Source organism: Pogoniulus pusillus, chromosome 7, assembly GCF_015220805.1.
Source record: "Pogoniulus pusillus isolate bPogPus1 chromosome 7, bPogPus1.pri, whole genome shotgun sequence".
NCBI classification, from domain to species: Eukaryota; Metazoa; Chordata; class Aves; order Piciformes; family Lybiidae; genus Pogoniulus; species Pogoniulus pusillus.
Window position 1 is genome coordinate 12,457,998 of NC_087270.1, and position 16,894 is coordinate 12,474,891.

Sequence of the window (16,894 nt, forward strand, 5' to 3'; positions counted from 1 at the left end):
TTTAATCAATTGACAAATGCAATATAATAAAATATTCCTTTTGTTTATAAAGAACAATAATAATCATGTTATGTATATTAGACCATTAGGGCATTTGAGCAACCATCAGTCTTAGGTGAGGAAAGAGCTTGGTAAAATGCCAGTTCAAGCACAACTTTTACAAAAAGAGAAGACTGAGAGGGGATCTGATCAATGTGTACAAATATCTGAGGGGTGGGTGCCAAGTGGATGGGGCCAATCTCTTTTGGGTGGTGCACAGTAATAAGACAAGGAACAATCGATACAAGGTTGAACATAGAAGGTTTCACCTCAACATGAGGAGGAACTTCTTTATAGTGAGGGTGATGGAGCACTGGAACAGGCTACCCACAGGGGTTGTGAAGTTTTTCTCTGGAGACTTTCAAAACATGCCTAGATGTGTTCCTGTTTGGACTACCCTAGGTGATCCTGCTTTTGGCAAGGGCTTGGACTGGGTGATCTCTGGAGGCCTCTTCCAAGCTCTAACACTCTGTGATTCTGTGATTCATTATTTAATTGGGCACTTAAGGAAGCAGAGGTATTTTCAGAAATAAAAGCCTTATATCCAAATGGAAAAATGTGTCCATTTTAGTAAAAACATTTTAAAAATTGCCATCAGCTTTTACATGGATTTTGAGACTTTTTCTTCTGAGGCTTGGTAATTCACTGAACATGACTGCTTTGGTTTGCTTTATTACAGTGACAATTGCAGAATTTTAAGGGGGAAAAAAAGACAACAAAAAACACAAAGGAAAATATCCACAGGCAATATACCTGAACAGAGAAGTGATATCTAGGACAAATGGAGTAACTTACATTTACATTACCCAAAGCTAGTTTCTAAAGAAAAATGGTGTTTGAATAACACTTGGCAGAGGTTTCTTTTGCAATCTATATGATTCACCTCTGGGACTACAACATACTTAAAGTTCTTCTGTATTTTTTTCTCAGTTCACAAATAAAATAATATAAACAAAACATATACCATCTTTCATTAAAATCATGTTTTTATAACTAGAAACTGGGGCTATGTGCTGCTTGATCTTTGCTGTGGTATGGCATGTAGAAGGATTGAAGACCACAGGGTCTTCTAATACAGTGTTAGGTGATTGCAACTATCAGAACATTCAGGCTGTGCCTACTAGAAGTTCCTCTAAAAGTGAACTTTTATTAAAAACATTTGGGCTTCATTTCAGAAGAAAAAAACTCACAATTGAGTTGACGACCCACATGAACAACTTGTGCAGATCAGCAGAAATGTGTTTGTAGAGTGAAATTTTTGATGCTGAGAAAGACATGCCTCTATGGTATGCACTAAGCAGTAGGAAAAGTTTCTTTCAGAAAAGCTTTACTTTGTGCTCCTGGACTGAATATGGCCCTAGACCACATTTTTAACTTAATTTGAAAATAATTCATGCTGTTCAAGACCATACTACAACTCACACAAACCACTCTACATGGCGAGAACTAGGAGATTCTGTTTAACTCACTATGCTTGACTCAAAGCATTGTGTGGATGAGCAAGGTTCTAGGATTCAGGAGAGAGTCCAGGAGGTAGAATAATTGGTAGTGTATATGTACTTTTAGCCAACTATGAAGCATCATACACAATGGTTCTTGACCTGGAAAGCTTGCAGTCAGCAGTAAAACTTAACGTGCAGAATAAAGGCAGAAGGAAAAAATGAGATAATACTGCATTTGACAGACTCACAGGGTTCCTACCATTCAAGAATATCAACTGAATGCTGTTTTGCAAGAGGTCTGTGCAGGCTAATTGCTCCTTTTAGTCCTCACCTCAGGCTCAGTCTGTCTGCAAAGACACTGACCTTTATCTGCATTCAGTACATAGATGTGTGTTAGACATACTGGCTCTCTGCCCATTTCTACAATGCAGGCCAGTTTCAAACAAACCACCTAAAGCCCCTCTTTGTCTTTCCCTTGAAAGGGAGTGGATTGCTCATAGCTGTTCAACTGGGACAGGACACGTGCTCAGCTGAGGGATCTATGTTTTCTCAGCCTCGGGCTATGTGCACTCCAATGGTTTAAAAGTCAAAGAAAAGATATTAGAAACCCAGTGATTGCCTTAGGGCAAACCCAACCTGTTCCTGTAGACATACATGAATTAATTTATGGAATACTCCAGATCAGGAAAATGAAAAATAAACCACAGAGTTAAACTAGCAAGTGTCACTGGGTAAGGTAGCAAAACACATCCTTTGAAGACATTGATAATGTGTTTTAATAAGCTGGCTACTAAGGCAGTTTAATTTTAAACTACATGCACAAAACATATGTTCTCTATAAAAAACACTCTTTTTTAAACCATCTTCGTTCATCATAGAGTTCTTATGATCATTACTCATGCACCCTTCACTTAAACATTTGTCTGTTATTCTGGTTGCCACCCACATTTTTGAAATCAAGTTGTGAGCAAAGCTCAACAGTGAATGTTTTGGGTGGAATAACCTTCATCACCAGTTTGAAATAAAAGATTCAGCTTCTCTGTTTACAAGTTCCAGTGGGCGGCAAAGTCTCATCTATTGATCAGATTGCCCTAATGCCTTTCTGAGCACAGTTGAAGCTGCTATAAATGCCAGTCTCCCTGGATCGATAGGTGCTAACTGGCTCTGCTTTCTAAAAGCTTGGGTACTGGGCATTTCCAGAGTTCAGAAGACAGCTACTTCAATTCACATAATTTCTTTCTTTATTTGTTTCACAGAGTCTTAGAAACATCTTTTAGAAGGGACCTCTTATTCAGATCAAGCTCCTCTATCTTCAGCACTGCTCAGCAAAGTTGTATCCCTGTCCAGCAGGCTTGAAAACCTTCAAAGACTGAGACTCCTCAGTCTTTCTAGACAGGTTGTTCCGTTGCTGCACTGGCCTCCTGGGGAAAAATTGTTTCCTAACATCTAATTTGAACTTCCCAAGCAGTAATTTGTGGTAATTTCCCTTGTTATCCATTCTGGCACTGCAGAAGAGAATTTGGCTTCATAGTCTTGACTTGGAATATTCCAAGATTTAACATTAAGAAAAAAAGTTTCTGAATGGGAAATTGCCACTTTTTTAAACTGTTCTCAATGCAGAAGTGCTAAATAACACCTTCCATTTGGCTCTGCATTTTGAAATAAAACCAAATAAGAACAAACATGAGTATTAAAATCTAGGTATTAGGCTATTTCAATGAAAACTGAGTTCTTTTATTATTCAAGTTTCCCTAAAAGCCAGGTTTCAATGGATTTTGGAGGGCTGAGAAGCAAGCTGTGGTTGTGAACAGAACTTCCAGTACCACAGAAAACTCCTTTTTTATGTTCATTAATTTGTATATGTATGCTTTAATGTCAATTTTTGGTAAACTTTAAGTGACTGAATCACACTATTACAAGTCTTAGTGAGAAACAGTCAAGCAATTCTCTCACATGCACTGTATTACTATATATTATCATGCAGTATTATATACAATATGCTTGCATATGCACCTAATCACAGAACCACATTGAATCAGGTTGCTCTTAGAAAACACAAGCTTTCAAATAATTTTGAGTAAGTTTTTGTGGCAAACAACTGTTCATCACAAATTATTTACTCAGCTCTAATAATGAGTAACCAGCTTCTTTTACTAGAAGATGTTAGAGAGCTCCACAAAGCCTGCAGTCTTTGGTCTTCTAAAGACTTGCCTAGTTCACAGTCAGAGTTAGTTTTTGGAAGTTTCAATAAATACTGAATTATAAACATCAAAAAGAATATAGTAAGTAAAAATATTTCCTCTAGATTTCCAGTGTAGCTCTTGGCTACATCTGTCCTGGAAGTCCTGTGTACCCCTAAATTCCTCTCTCTCCGTGGCTTGAATGGGAGGGGGAAAGCCGCCTGGTTCCCCGCCCCGCGTGAAGGGGGTGAGCAAAGGGGTGCTGCCCGCACGAGGAGTGCCCCGTGCAGTGCCCATGCTGGGATCGAGCCGGGATTGGCTGTGCGCTTTCGCGCCTAAGGTGTGGTAACTCTGCCCTTTGTCTAGCAAGGGTATAAACTGGGGGGCTTCCCGCCTTTGGGGGTTTCCGCCTTGGACTTGGTTACTGCCTGGACGTTCGTGTCTGCCAGAGACTCCCCCCCCTCACTCGCTTAAGGTGAATACAGAAAGCTTCAAAGGATTGTTTCCCCACTGACACCTTTGTAAGAGCTGAATACCTCTTAACGACTCTCCGACAGCTTCTGCAGGAGAAAGAGAGAGACAAACCTCACCAGGAAGCCAGCCTGATCGTGAGTTATTTTGGCTCAACTTTATTAGTAAGAAACCCGCTATTAATTAATAGCTAAAGCCTTTTCCAACTTCTGACTTCCAAAATAGTCAGATTATTGATGGTATCCCTGTAGATAATTCTCATGCGACTGAATCTGCTAACTAAACTAAATTAATCTTTGTATATATAGTTTTGGGGGCAGGTTTTGGGGAAAATAAAATAACTATTTTTGTATAAAATTCCCGACTCGGCCACACATTAATTCCTGCCTCCACAACAACATCCCAAGTTTCAAATACTCTGCTAAAACTCTATCATTGCCTCCTATGTCTCTATCCTGTACACACACATTTTTACGCACTAGTTGTATATGCTCCAGCTGGACTTCATGAATTTGAACTTGGACTTCAATAACTAAAATGCTGTAACATTAAACCTCACATTTTTCTGCTATTCATAAAAATAAGCAGAAGTTGTATTTCTCATTACATCATAGCAGTATTAACTGAACCAATTTGGTTAGTTTGACACACAGTAAAATCTGTGGCAAACGACTGAGTACTGTTGTACTTGCAGAAACCTTGGCTTGTAAAGTATGCAAACCCCTCTTGCTCTATCAATTTTTTATCCTTGCCAAGGCACACTGACACTTAATGGTTTCAGTTAAAGAAACTTGAACAAAATACTGATTAATTTTAATACCTAACAGAAAAGCCTGTTCCGCTATGAAACAATGGTCCTAATTAACTGACACAGAGGGAGTTAGCAAACAGGATGTACTACACACTTCCATTATCTCAAACTTGACCAGTAAAAGAACGTGCATGTGTTTTTTTTCCTTAGTATCTCAGCATAAGGAAAAATAAAGCCACTTTGCTCAAAAGGCTCAAACAAACCAGGCCATGCACAAACCAAGGACTGAATTGGGCAAACATATAATTGGTAAAATTCTGCAAAGTCAAATACTCCACAGCTCTCAATGTAATAGAGTTCTACAACTGGGACCCAGACTCAGAAAACAAATCTCTCTTGAAGTATAATGACTTAAGAAGGCAAATACACTTCAACACATTAAAAATAAAGAAACAGTACTGACTTGTTCCATTCAGGTCAACCATCAGACCATCTTGTACATGATCTTGAATAAGCTGTAATGTCCTTTCAAATATTTCCCCAGCTCTTGCTTGTTCAACAGTGTATGGATCCCTTGGGTATCGAAATAAGGCTAGCAAATCATTTGGAGAACGAGGACGACTGACAGATAATTTGAAAAAAATAGTAAGTGTACACAGGAGTTACAAAATAACAGTAGTACATACATCATGTACACAGTCAGCAACAGGAGTAATACGTACCTGGGTTACTCATCTCAAAATGGAAGGCAAACAAAAAATAATAGATTTAATGAAATAGTAAGACAAACATTTACTAGCAATTAAATATTTAGTAGTCTTTTAATACACATCATCTCAACAGAAAAAATGATGCAGTACATACAGATCTCAACAGGAGTGTCTGAACCACAGGAATCCTTACATGTTTCCCTGTTAGTACTCCCAGAACTAATCAGATGTAAACAATGTCACTTCAAGAACAAAATGGCTTCTTGCTTAATAAATCCTCCATTATTTCCAGCATACACATGATTAAGTTTGACTTCTCAATAGGAAAAAGAAAATGAAGAAGAAAGGGATACCTGTCAAACAGATGCGTACGTGTTGAATTTATTGCTCTGTCCACAGTCGCAATTGCTTCCACAATCGATGTTTGTACAAAAGGATCTCCATTTCGGCTGACATTAGGGACTGTAGAAAGAGGAATCCACATGTTATTGCAAAAATGTCCACACACAAAAAGATATTTCTATAAAACAGAGTCTAGACACGACATCATTTCAGTTGTATAAAGTAAACTTCTGTTCTTTAAGCAGTAGTTCATGCATGTACAAATTCCTTAACCATTTTGAAATTCTATCAAAGAATATTACAGCAGAACAAAACTCATTTCAAATGAGTTAACATAAAAGTAAGCTTGCTTATAATCCTATGAAACCAGAATAAACACAATGAAGGTAAATTCACACAGTGTGCAACTGTCCGTTAATTATAGTTTCAAATAAAAACTACCCCCAGGTTGTTTTGATTTTTTTTTTCCCCTGTTGTGATGTTGCTAACACACAACAGCTTTCTGGTGTTGCTAACAACAGCTTGCAAGTATTCCCTTCAATTTCAGTTAGTAATGAATTGGTACTTAATTAGGTGGAAGAAATTAAAGAGTTTAGAGGAAAGTGTTACAAGTGGAAAATACTGACAGGATTAGTTTGCCTTTTTAGAACATATGCACCATAAAACTTAAGAGAGATTTCACATACACAAAAAACGACTCACAAAAACTTAAGAGAAATCCACAGACTGCTGCACAGCTTCTGTAAATTAACACTGTTCCACTACTGACCTTCATCTCGCAAGCAGCACACAATAATTTAAAAGGTCTACAAATATTTTATTTATTTTCATGATGACTTTGTTTTCTACTTTCCAATGAGCTATCTCTTTTAACACTGAGTGAAAAAAAAAAATCATAGGCTTAAAAGCTATTTAACAGCTCTGCAAAATCCTGGGAATTCACTAATGCATAGTCCTATTCATTTGATTTTTTACACTTGCAGCTGTATGTTTATACAATGTATCTAAGGTTAATAACCTTCCTTCCAGTCAAAACCAAGAACTACCAGATCCAGGGGCAACGGCTAACAATTTCCAGAGTATGTTTAGATTGGAAAAGTCACACAGGGAGAAGGCTAAAGGAGGGGAAAAGTCCAAAGCAAATATAGTGGAATAAAATCAGCAAATGTCCAAAATCAGTGGACATAAAAAACATTGATTGCAGGCTTTTTATGACTTTTTTTTGGAGGGGGGAGGATGTCTTTTCTAGGTGATATTTCATTATGCCTTCATAACTGCCAGCTTAGGTTGTGTCTATGAGTCTAGACTTGCATAATCAAATTTAACCATCTATACTGTCAAATAAAACAGTCCCTGGCACTCTATAAATGGAGCTGAAGGTCCTTTCTCTGCCCTGAGGCCAGCTGCCTTGGGCTGCTGACAACAAACTCCAAGCATCCAAAACCAGATGATCCTTTCCACGGTGCTTAACAGCAATAGTCCCTCAGCTGCCGTAATTACCACTTGCCCCATTCACTTGACATCCTCATACAGAAGCATCATCAGACAACCAACACATTTTAAGGAGAAATAGCATTTAGTGATCAGTTATGCTCAGCTGTTTCAGTGAGTGGTTGCATGCCATGAACTACCTTAAAACTGCAGTTTTCAAAAGCAGTTGTTGGTTCCCCTCGCTAGAGCTATCTAAAATAGATGCAATCTTGATCTTCACCTATGTTTTGCGGTTATCTTTCTGATTAGTGGTACACATGGGCTGAATCAGAAATTTTGGTCTGATGTAAAATATACTGTACTTTATTTTTTGTTTAGACTATTTGCTGCCAATGGCTCTCTTTTCAGGCTGATAACTATTAAAAGATGAAGCTCCTTGCGAGCCTTTCATACAGTAACTTGGCAGAGGGGGATAGTGGTGTGGAATGACAGTTCTTTCGAGCATTGAAAACATAACCCACAGACATCCTGGACTACACTTAATCCACAGATGTTTACAAAACATTAAAGGACAGAAGAAAGTGGCAGAAGAAAACCATCTTTAAAACACCATCAAATAAAGCCAGCAAAACCTGCTCCCTGCTCCAGATTTTCTATACAATTTCCTTTATTCAGTCCCAATGTTAAGATATTTATATATAGGAACATACATAAAACACTAAGTTTGCTTAAAAGAAATGTTGTCAGACAAGTTTTTTGGCATTTATGGCTATGTGACTATTAACACTACCCATACAGTACCTAGAGTCTATCCACTTGTCCTCCTTGCTTCTCTGACAACTTCATTTACATAGCAATCACAGACAAACAGTAGTTGAGATGCCATTAGTTTTAAGAGGAAACATCGTTTAGAGATCCGAACTGCATGTAGTTTAATCAAGGACAGTTTCACTAACTATACTTTTATTGATGCTACAGTTTACAAGAAAACATCACAGTTAAATACTGCAGATGAGTGAGCAGCAAGTTCTGTAGTTTACATTTCAGTAGATGAGAATGAGCAGTTGATGCACCAAAGAAAATGAAACTGGTTTCCATTGAGATTATAGTTAAATTTATGATTTTATTTATCAGAGCTCTTATTGATTTGATCTGTCTAATAAATTTTAATAATAATAATAATTACTATTATTATTGTTGTTGTTTGGTTTCTTCTATGCACCTCTAAAGTGACCAAGATTTATCGACTTTCTTTCATTTGTAGGCTTAATATTCACAGATGAAACTTTATCACTGAATGATTCCCAGTCTTCCAATTTTTCTCTCAGAAACCATCTTTACAGATTGAAGAAATATTATTTTTGATGGAGAGGGTGATAGACAAACACTCTACGAAAAGCAACCTAAGCTAGGAAACATCTTAGTTCTATTGATACCTTGTGATTGATATCATGGTAAGCAATACATTAGAAAAATCACTGATTTTATTAATTTAGTAATACAGACATAACACTTGGGAAAAATATCCAATACATTAAAGAAATCACTGCTCAATACTAATTTTTCAGTGATATAAAAATATTGTGTCATATTTCTTACTGAAAGATGAAAAATCCATTTTCTTAATAGTTGCATTCAAAATGAGTCTGAAAAGTCAGCAGCTTAATCAGACAGAAAAGCATCAGGGTCAATGTATGTAGGAAAGTTAATTCCTTAGCCTCTTTGGATGCTCTATTAGCAATCATTACACATTAGTAACTATTATTGGCCAATATAACTTTCAAATAATTAGAATAATATTCCCCTTTTCTTTGTTTTCTCATTCATTATGACTTTCCTGAATTCTTTCACAACGGCTGCAGCCCAATTTTCAACCAAGTGCTGTAAATGCCCATTTAAAGATGCCACAGGACTTCACATCAAGTTATCCCTAAAGATTAGACTCTGTATTCTGCTAACAAAATCTGGAATGTCAAAATAGCATCTCAAGAGAGAAGTAGTATGACTAACTGGAGCTCAGTGCTTAAGTCTTAGAAACATTCTGGCTGATGTCCCACCTTACTTGTGTGCAGACAGCTGCCTCAATCATGTGAAGAAAGGAAAAATAAAGAGTATTATGGGAGAAGAATAAAAGCAATAATTTAATATTTGATTAACCTTTCTTGTAGCTAAGAGATTGAGTAATTAGAACAAAAATAATAACCTAATTCACATATTTGCTTCATTCACCTTACCATTAACACTAAGCACCATACTAACAGAGGAGTATCCTATGGTATTCCGGGCAACACATTCATATCGACCTTCATCAGCTGTTCCAACATCCCGAATGGTAAGAAATCCCTCTGGACTAACATGAAATTTTCCACTCTCAGTTACCTGTACTCCGTCCTGCAGCAAAGCACAATGTTTAGTTCTTCTAAACACTCTTTAGTTTACAAACCTGAACTTTTGTATCCATTTCCTCTTTTATTTTTACATTTTATATTATATATGCCAATGTAATAGCCAAGTAGATTTAAGGAAAATTATACAAAAACCTGACAGACTGCTAAGTTGACAGGAGGAGTTGCATGTAGTCCTATACTGTACAGTGTATTTATTTATTTTAAAAGTAGCCATCATAAATCTAAGTATTTTAACAGCTATAGACTCTCATCACAAAAAAAGTAAGACCCCAGAATATAAGCACCTCTTAAGTACATACAGATCTGATTTTATTCCAAATCAATTAACTACTAAAGACTTCAAGAGCTTTGTATGTATCAGTTCTTCATGTGTGATTCTACTTAAGGTACATTGAAATACTCTCTCTAATGCTCAACAACTGAACAGAAGATGGTAAGCAGGAAAACTGAAGATCAATATTAGCAACCCATTAACCTACCAGAAACTCTGTCAGTTACATAGTCATAGCTAGTTCTGCAGGGATGAAAAGGCCATTTCTGCAACAACCAAACAAATATCCAGTACCTTGTTCCAAGTAATTACTGGCTCTGGCTCTCCTTGAGCACTGCATGGGATCTGGACGTTTGTGCCAACCTCCACTGTCATGTCACTGGGAACACTGGCAAATACAGGAGTCACTGAAAAAAACAAACAATAAAAGATACATTGATAAAGTATGAAACAGAAGGTGTCCAAAAGTGATCTAGAGGGAGGTCAGCACTGTTACATTTTTTTCAGTTACCCAACATTTCTTAATCTATAACTGCATTTGTCTGCAAGTTTTTAGCTACTTATAAATTTTTCTTGGAGACAAAATTCCTTCTTTCTGATGTCTGATTTTTAAGTACTCTCAACCTCCACAGAACAGGCTTATAATAGTTGCCAAAACTACTTAAGTTCCATAAATTAAAAGCTCTGGAAAAATACCTATGAATTGCTGTTGGGGTTAGGCAGCGCTGAGTGATCTGAAGTAAGAGAACATAAGGGGTAACATTAGGACATAGAGAAGGAAGTGAGATAAGGAGTGCAGCATCGAGGAAAACAACCTTGAAGAAGTTGGCAGAGAGTTTGCTGTGCGAGAGGACTAAGGGGGCCAGCCAGTCAAATTTGCTCCTAGGGCATGTGGACAACCCATACTCTGTTATGCAACCTATCAGAATTAAAAATGTTGTATGCTGAAAGAATACAGCTTGATATAAGCATCACTTTTAGCTGCAATAAAGGTTCGACTTATGCATCATATTGATGTCTCAGCATTGTTCCAGTCCCTGCATGATCAAAACAAAACCAGCAAATTGCCAAATCTGAACAAAGACACTGGAACGAAGATCCTATCAACTTTTGTTAATTTTTGGACACTTCACTTTTATTTTTTTTTTAAGATAAACAACAGAGATTTCTTAGACAATAAAACCAAAACTTTCCAAAGCTCATTCAACTGTAATTCCCCCCAGGCAAACTTGCTAAGATGCTAAGCCTTTACAGAGCCTGCTCTGACACCAATGAGTCTATGTCCAGAAATACAACATTGTATGTCTTAAAAAAATACAATGCCCTATGCCTTAAACCACCAAAAAATCACCCTCAGGTTTAAGGACACAGGGCACACAGTTACCTAAATGTACTGCAAAGAAAATGAATGCATTTTTAATAGTAATTTCCTTGAAATCCAGATTGATACCCATCACTCAGACATACGCAGCACATACAAGATTATGAAGAGATTAAGAATTACAGTTCTGCTGTAAAATACCTGTATTTTGGAGAGAGTGGAAGGACACTATGTTTTTGCAGAAAAGTGCCATTGAGCCCGAAGATGAGCCAATGAGAGAGGCAGCCAGGCTGGATGGGCAGGGAGCTGCTGAAGGAATTAAAGATTAAAAAGACCTTTGGAATATCACCTTTGGAAAAGAGGTGAAGTGTCCCAGGAAAAGTTCAAGGAAGTTGCAAGGCCTTGTAGAAAAAAAGTCAGAGAGGCAGAAGCCCATCTGGAGCTCAGGCTGGCCACGGCTGTCAAGGAAAATAAAAAATGTTTCTTTAAATATATGAATGGCAAGAGAAGGGCCAAGGACAACCTCCAGTCCTTGTTAGATAGAGAGGGGGATATAGTGACAAAGGATGAGGAAAAGGCAGAGGTGCTTAACACCTTCTTTGCCTCAATCTTCACTAGTGGGACAGGTTGTCTCCAGGACAGCTGGACTCCTGAAGTGGTGGATGGAGTCAGGGATCAGTACAGTCCCCCTCTAATCCATGAGGAAGAAGTAAGGGACCTGCTGCGTCATTTGGATCCTCACAAGTCCATGGGACCAGATGGGATCCATCCTAGGGTGCTGAGAGAGCTGGCAGCTGAGCTGGCCAAGCCACTCTCCATCATTTATCAGCAGTCCTGGCTCACTGGAGAGGTCCCCAAAGACTGGAAGCTGGCCAATGTGATTCCCATCCACAAGAAGGGTCGTAGGGAGGAGCCAGAAAACTACAGACCTGTGAGCCTGACCTCAGTGCCAGGCAAGGTCATGGAACAGGTCCTCTTGATTGCCATCACAAAGCACCTACAGGATGGCCAAGGGATCAGGCCCAGCCAGCATGGGTTTAGGAAGGGCAGGTCCTGTCTCACCAACCTGATCTCCTTTTATGATCAGGTTACCTGCCTGGTGAATGTGGGGAAGGCTGTGGATGTAGTCTACCTGGACTACAGCAAAGCCTTTGACACTGCCTGCCACGAGAAGCTCCTAGCCAAGCTGGCAGCTCATGGCTTGGACAAATTCACTCTGTGCTGGGTCAAGAACAGGCTGCATGGCAGAGCCTAGAGAGTGGTGGTGAATGGTGCCACATCCAGTTGGCAGGCAGTCACTGGTGGTGTTCCCCAAGGATCAGTGCTGGGCCCAGTCCTGTTCAATATCTTTACTGATGATCTGGATGAGGGGATTGAGTCCAGCATCAGTAAGTTTGCAGATGACACCAAGCTAGGAGCAGGTGTTGATCTGTTGGAAGGTAGGAGAGCCCTGCAGAGTGACCTGGACAGGCTGGATAGGTGGGCAGAGGCCAATGGGATGAGATTTAACAAGTCCAAGTGCAGGGTTCTGCACTTTGGCCACTACAACCCCAAGTAGCACTACAGGCTGGGGACAGAGTGGCTGGAAAGCAGCCAGGAGGAAAGGGACCTGGAGGTACTGATAGATAGTAGGCTAAAGATGAGCCAGCAGTGTGCCCAGGTGGCCAAGAGAGCCAATGGCATCCTGGCCTGCATCAGGAACAGTGTGGCCAGTAGGACAAGGGAGGTTATTCTTCTCCTGTACTCAGCACTGGTCAGGCCACACCTTGAATATTGTGTCCAGTTCTGGGCCCCTCAATTCAAGAAAGATGTTGAGGTACTGGAGCATGTCCAGAGAAGGGCAACAAAGCTGGTGAGGGGCCTGGAACACAAACCCTATGAGGAGAGACTGAGGGAGCTGGGGTTGTTTATCATGGAGAAGAGGAGGCTCAAGGGTGACCTCATTGATATCTACAACTACCTGAAGGGAGATTGTAGCCAGGTGGGGGTTAGTCTCTTCTCCCAGGCAATCAGCAATAGAACACAGTCTCAAGTTCTGCCAGGGGAAGTATAGCCTGGATGTGAGGAGGAAGTTCTTGCCAGAGAGAGTGATTGGCATTGGAATGGGCTGCCCAGGGAGGTGGTGGAGGCACCGTCCCTAGAGGTCTTCAAGAAAAGACTGGATGAGGCACTTGGTGCCATGGTCTAGTTGACTGGATAGGGCTGGGGGATAGGTTGGACTGTATAATCTTGGAGGTCTCTTCCAACCTGGTTGATTCTATGATTCTACTTGGGCAAGCAACATTCATTTATATTACCAATGAAATCTGACTCTCACATTGAATTAGAATCATTAAATTGCTTCATTTGGAAAAGACCTTTAGGATCATTGAGTCCAACCATTATCTAACTCTAACCAAGACACTGTGGTACTGGAGCATGTTAAAATAAGGGCAACAAATCTGTTGAAGAGCTTAGAGTACATGTCGTCTGAGGAACAGCTGAGAGAACCGAGGTTGTTCAGTCTGGAGAACAGGAGGATGAGGACAGATCTTGTCATTCTCTATAGCTCCCTGAAAGGAGGATGAAGAGTGGTGAGGGTCAGCTTCATCTCCCTTGTAACAAATGATAAGACATAGAATGTGAGGAAACAGCCTCAAGTGGCCCGATATTAGGAAGAATTTCTTTACTTAGAGGGTTATCAGGCATTGGAATGGCTTGGCCCGAACAGGAGTGGAGTCCCCATCCCTGAAGGTATTTAAGAGTCATGTAGATGTAGTGCTTAAGGATATGACTTAGTCAAGGACTTGTCAGTGGTAGGTTAATGATTGCACACAACAGTCTTTTCCAATCTAGGCAATTCTGTCATTCTGTGTGGTGCTAAACCATGTCCCTCAACACCACAACTCTGCCCCTTTGAAACACTTCCAGGGATAGGGATTCAACCACTTCCCTGGGGAGCCTGTTCCAGTCTTTGAAAACGTTTTCAATCAAGCAGTTTCTTCTCATATCCAATCTAAACCTCCTCTGGTGCAACCTGAGGCCATTTCCCCATATCCTACCATCTTTTAATAGAGAGAAGAGACCAACACCACCTCATTCCCACCTCCTTTGAGGAAGTTGTAGAGAGAAAGGTCTCCCCTCAGCCTCCTTTTCTCTATACTGAACAACTGCAGTTCACTCAGCCACTTCTCATCAGACAACTTCTCCAGACTCAGCTTCATTTGTACACAGTGGTTGTCAGTGACCAGAAAACAATTCAGATAAGGCACCCAGAGGCAATCATCCAACACTGGGAGGTAAGACAGTCTGGTTTTGTGGATGCGAACCATATCTTGCCAGCAAACAGACCTGGACTATTAATCTGAACTAATGAATACATATTCAGCCACAGTGACCACTGAGTAGACATTCCTCAGATGAACAGCCCTTTTGTTAGGAGCCCAGAGAAAAAAGTTTTCTGTTGCACAACTGAAAATAGCACTTGCAGTGGAATGTATGGAGGGAGCTCCAATTTCAGGCTGCACATGCAACCTTCAGTCTTACTTTTGGTGACTGGATTTTGCGATCTGAGTTACATAAAAAATCATCAAATATTCCTCAAATTTAGAAAAGCATAACACAGCTAGAAGACTATAGTTAATTTTTTTTTTAATTTAGTTTTATTTTATGGTATTTGAGTCAGCAATTTTAAAAAAAATGGGGAAAAAAATCTCCATTTTCACAAATCAATCTCTCGGAATTACTCTTAAGCAAAAAAAAAAACACAACGGGATTTTTTTCTGACAAGCATCTAAGCTTTGGAAGCTTTCTGAGGCTCTTTCACTACAATACTATTTAAAATGAGGTCACTGACAATAAATGCTTTGAATTGAATATTTAATCTTCTTGAAATTATTTAAATACCAAAATACATAACTAGATTACAAATATAAATATGATTCCAATTAATTCTAGAAGTAGCTTAAGAGTGTACTCACAGATAAGCTTAAGAAAAATGGAGGTGTGTTGTATTCTTTCCTATGTGAGCATATTTTAATTGTAAGGAATGACTTCTCATTCTGAAGGTCATTCTCATGTTGCAAAGTAAAATGCTGTGTTTCTGGACATAGACTCATAGAATGGTTCAGGTTGGAAGCAACCTTAAGGATCATCTAGTTACAAGCCCCTGCCACAAGCAGAGACACCTCCCACTGGAACAGATCACTCAAGGCCTCATCCAACCTAGCCCTGAACACCTCCAGGGAGAGAGCACACATTATATTAATAACACTGTTTATTTAAGAGCACAGTTTTGTAAGACTCCCAAGCACAGGAACAGTGTCATCCTTAAAACACACCTGCATTCTTTACTAGTAAAAGTAAATCCTTAAAACACACCTGCATTCTTTACTAGTAAAAGTAAATCCTTAAAACACACCTGCATTCTTTACTAGTAAAAGTAAATCCGATAAACTTCTTTTACAGAAGATTGACTGCTCCATAGGAATAATACTCTGTACAAACATTGATAAACATCCATACATGGTATTTATGTGTGCTAGTTTGAAGCCAGCTAGAATGTTTTGGTGAGAGGAACTAGATCATAGGCTGTGAAAGGAAAACAATGGTGATGTCTACTCCCCTCAGAGTCTTGCTGAAGAAGAAACAAAAAAATATTAGATAACACTCTCGTCATTTTGTGGCACTCTGCTTTGGGCTTCTGACTGAGCTGCAGCTCCCTAACCTCACCTGCCACTCACCTTTGCTTCTTAACCTCTTGGCTGAACCTCTATTCTTCCTTAGGACTGGGGTAAGGTTGAGAGGGGCAGGGGGAAGGTGCAGGGGTGCTTGAGAGCCCCTCCTGGGGACTCAGGTTTCTGGGAGGGGAGGAGGGGAGTTGTGCTTCTGTATTACTTTTACCTTGTATATTTCTGTATATAACTGTATATACTGCAAATATTTGCTTGTATATTGTGTTAGCTGTAAATAAATAGCTTCACTTATATTCCCAGAGCCGGCTGAGACTAGTCTGGGTGACTTCTAAAGTGTGGGGGGCGGGTAACAGCCAAACCATCACATTATGAATAATCCACATTATTTATAAAAAATCACCTAGAATTTAAAATAGATAGAAATATATGAAATGTGAAATGCTAGCAATATCCTGAACAGCAAGTTCACTTCAGGGCATGGTTTAGTGGGCATGGTGGTGTTGGGCTGATAGTTGGACTTGATGACTTTAAAGATCTTTTCCAAAATGATTCTATGATTCTGTGCTTGTTAAACAACAAAAGACACTGCTTCATTCTAACAAACTTTCATCAAAACAGACCTTGTTTAGTTGTAAGCTCACACAGACTTCATCCCAAGTCACTTGGAGACTAGCAGGGCACAATGTGCCACATACTCAATTTGTAATAACTGCCAATACTAAAAAAAAAGCCTAATAGAACACTTAGAATTCAAAACCAACAACATACAGTCAGTGTAAAATGCACCAAAAGTCCTGAAGAAAAAACCCAGGCACTATTTAAGATCTATCTCAAAAGGTTTTTTTTTTACTTTTA

General features: G+C 39.3%; 1 protein-coding gene across 3 annotated transcripts in view; it reads right to left on the reverse strand.

The window, feature by feature from the left end:
- The window catches only part of PXDN (peroxidasin), a 96,171-nt gene that overhangs the window by 19,954 nt on the left and 59,323 nt on the right, over nt 1-16,894 (reverse strand). For all 3 annotated transcript variants that reach the window (XM_064145906.1, XM_064145907.1, XM_064145908.1), the window contains exons 13-16: nt 10,340-10,452; nt 9,601-9,757; nt 5,947-6,055; nt 5,347-5,504 (exon numbers count right to left, since the gene is read on the reverse strand). In XM_064145906.1, the coding sequence (XP_064001976.1) occupies nt 5,347-5,504; nt 5,947-6,055; nt 9,601-9,757; nt 10,340-10,452 (537 nt within the window). The remainder of the gene's footprint in view (nt 1-5,346; nt 5,505-5,946; nt 6,056-9,600; nt 9,758-10,339; nt 10,453-16,894) is intronic.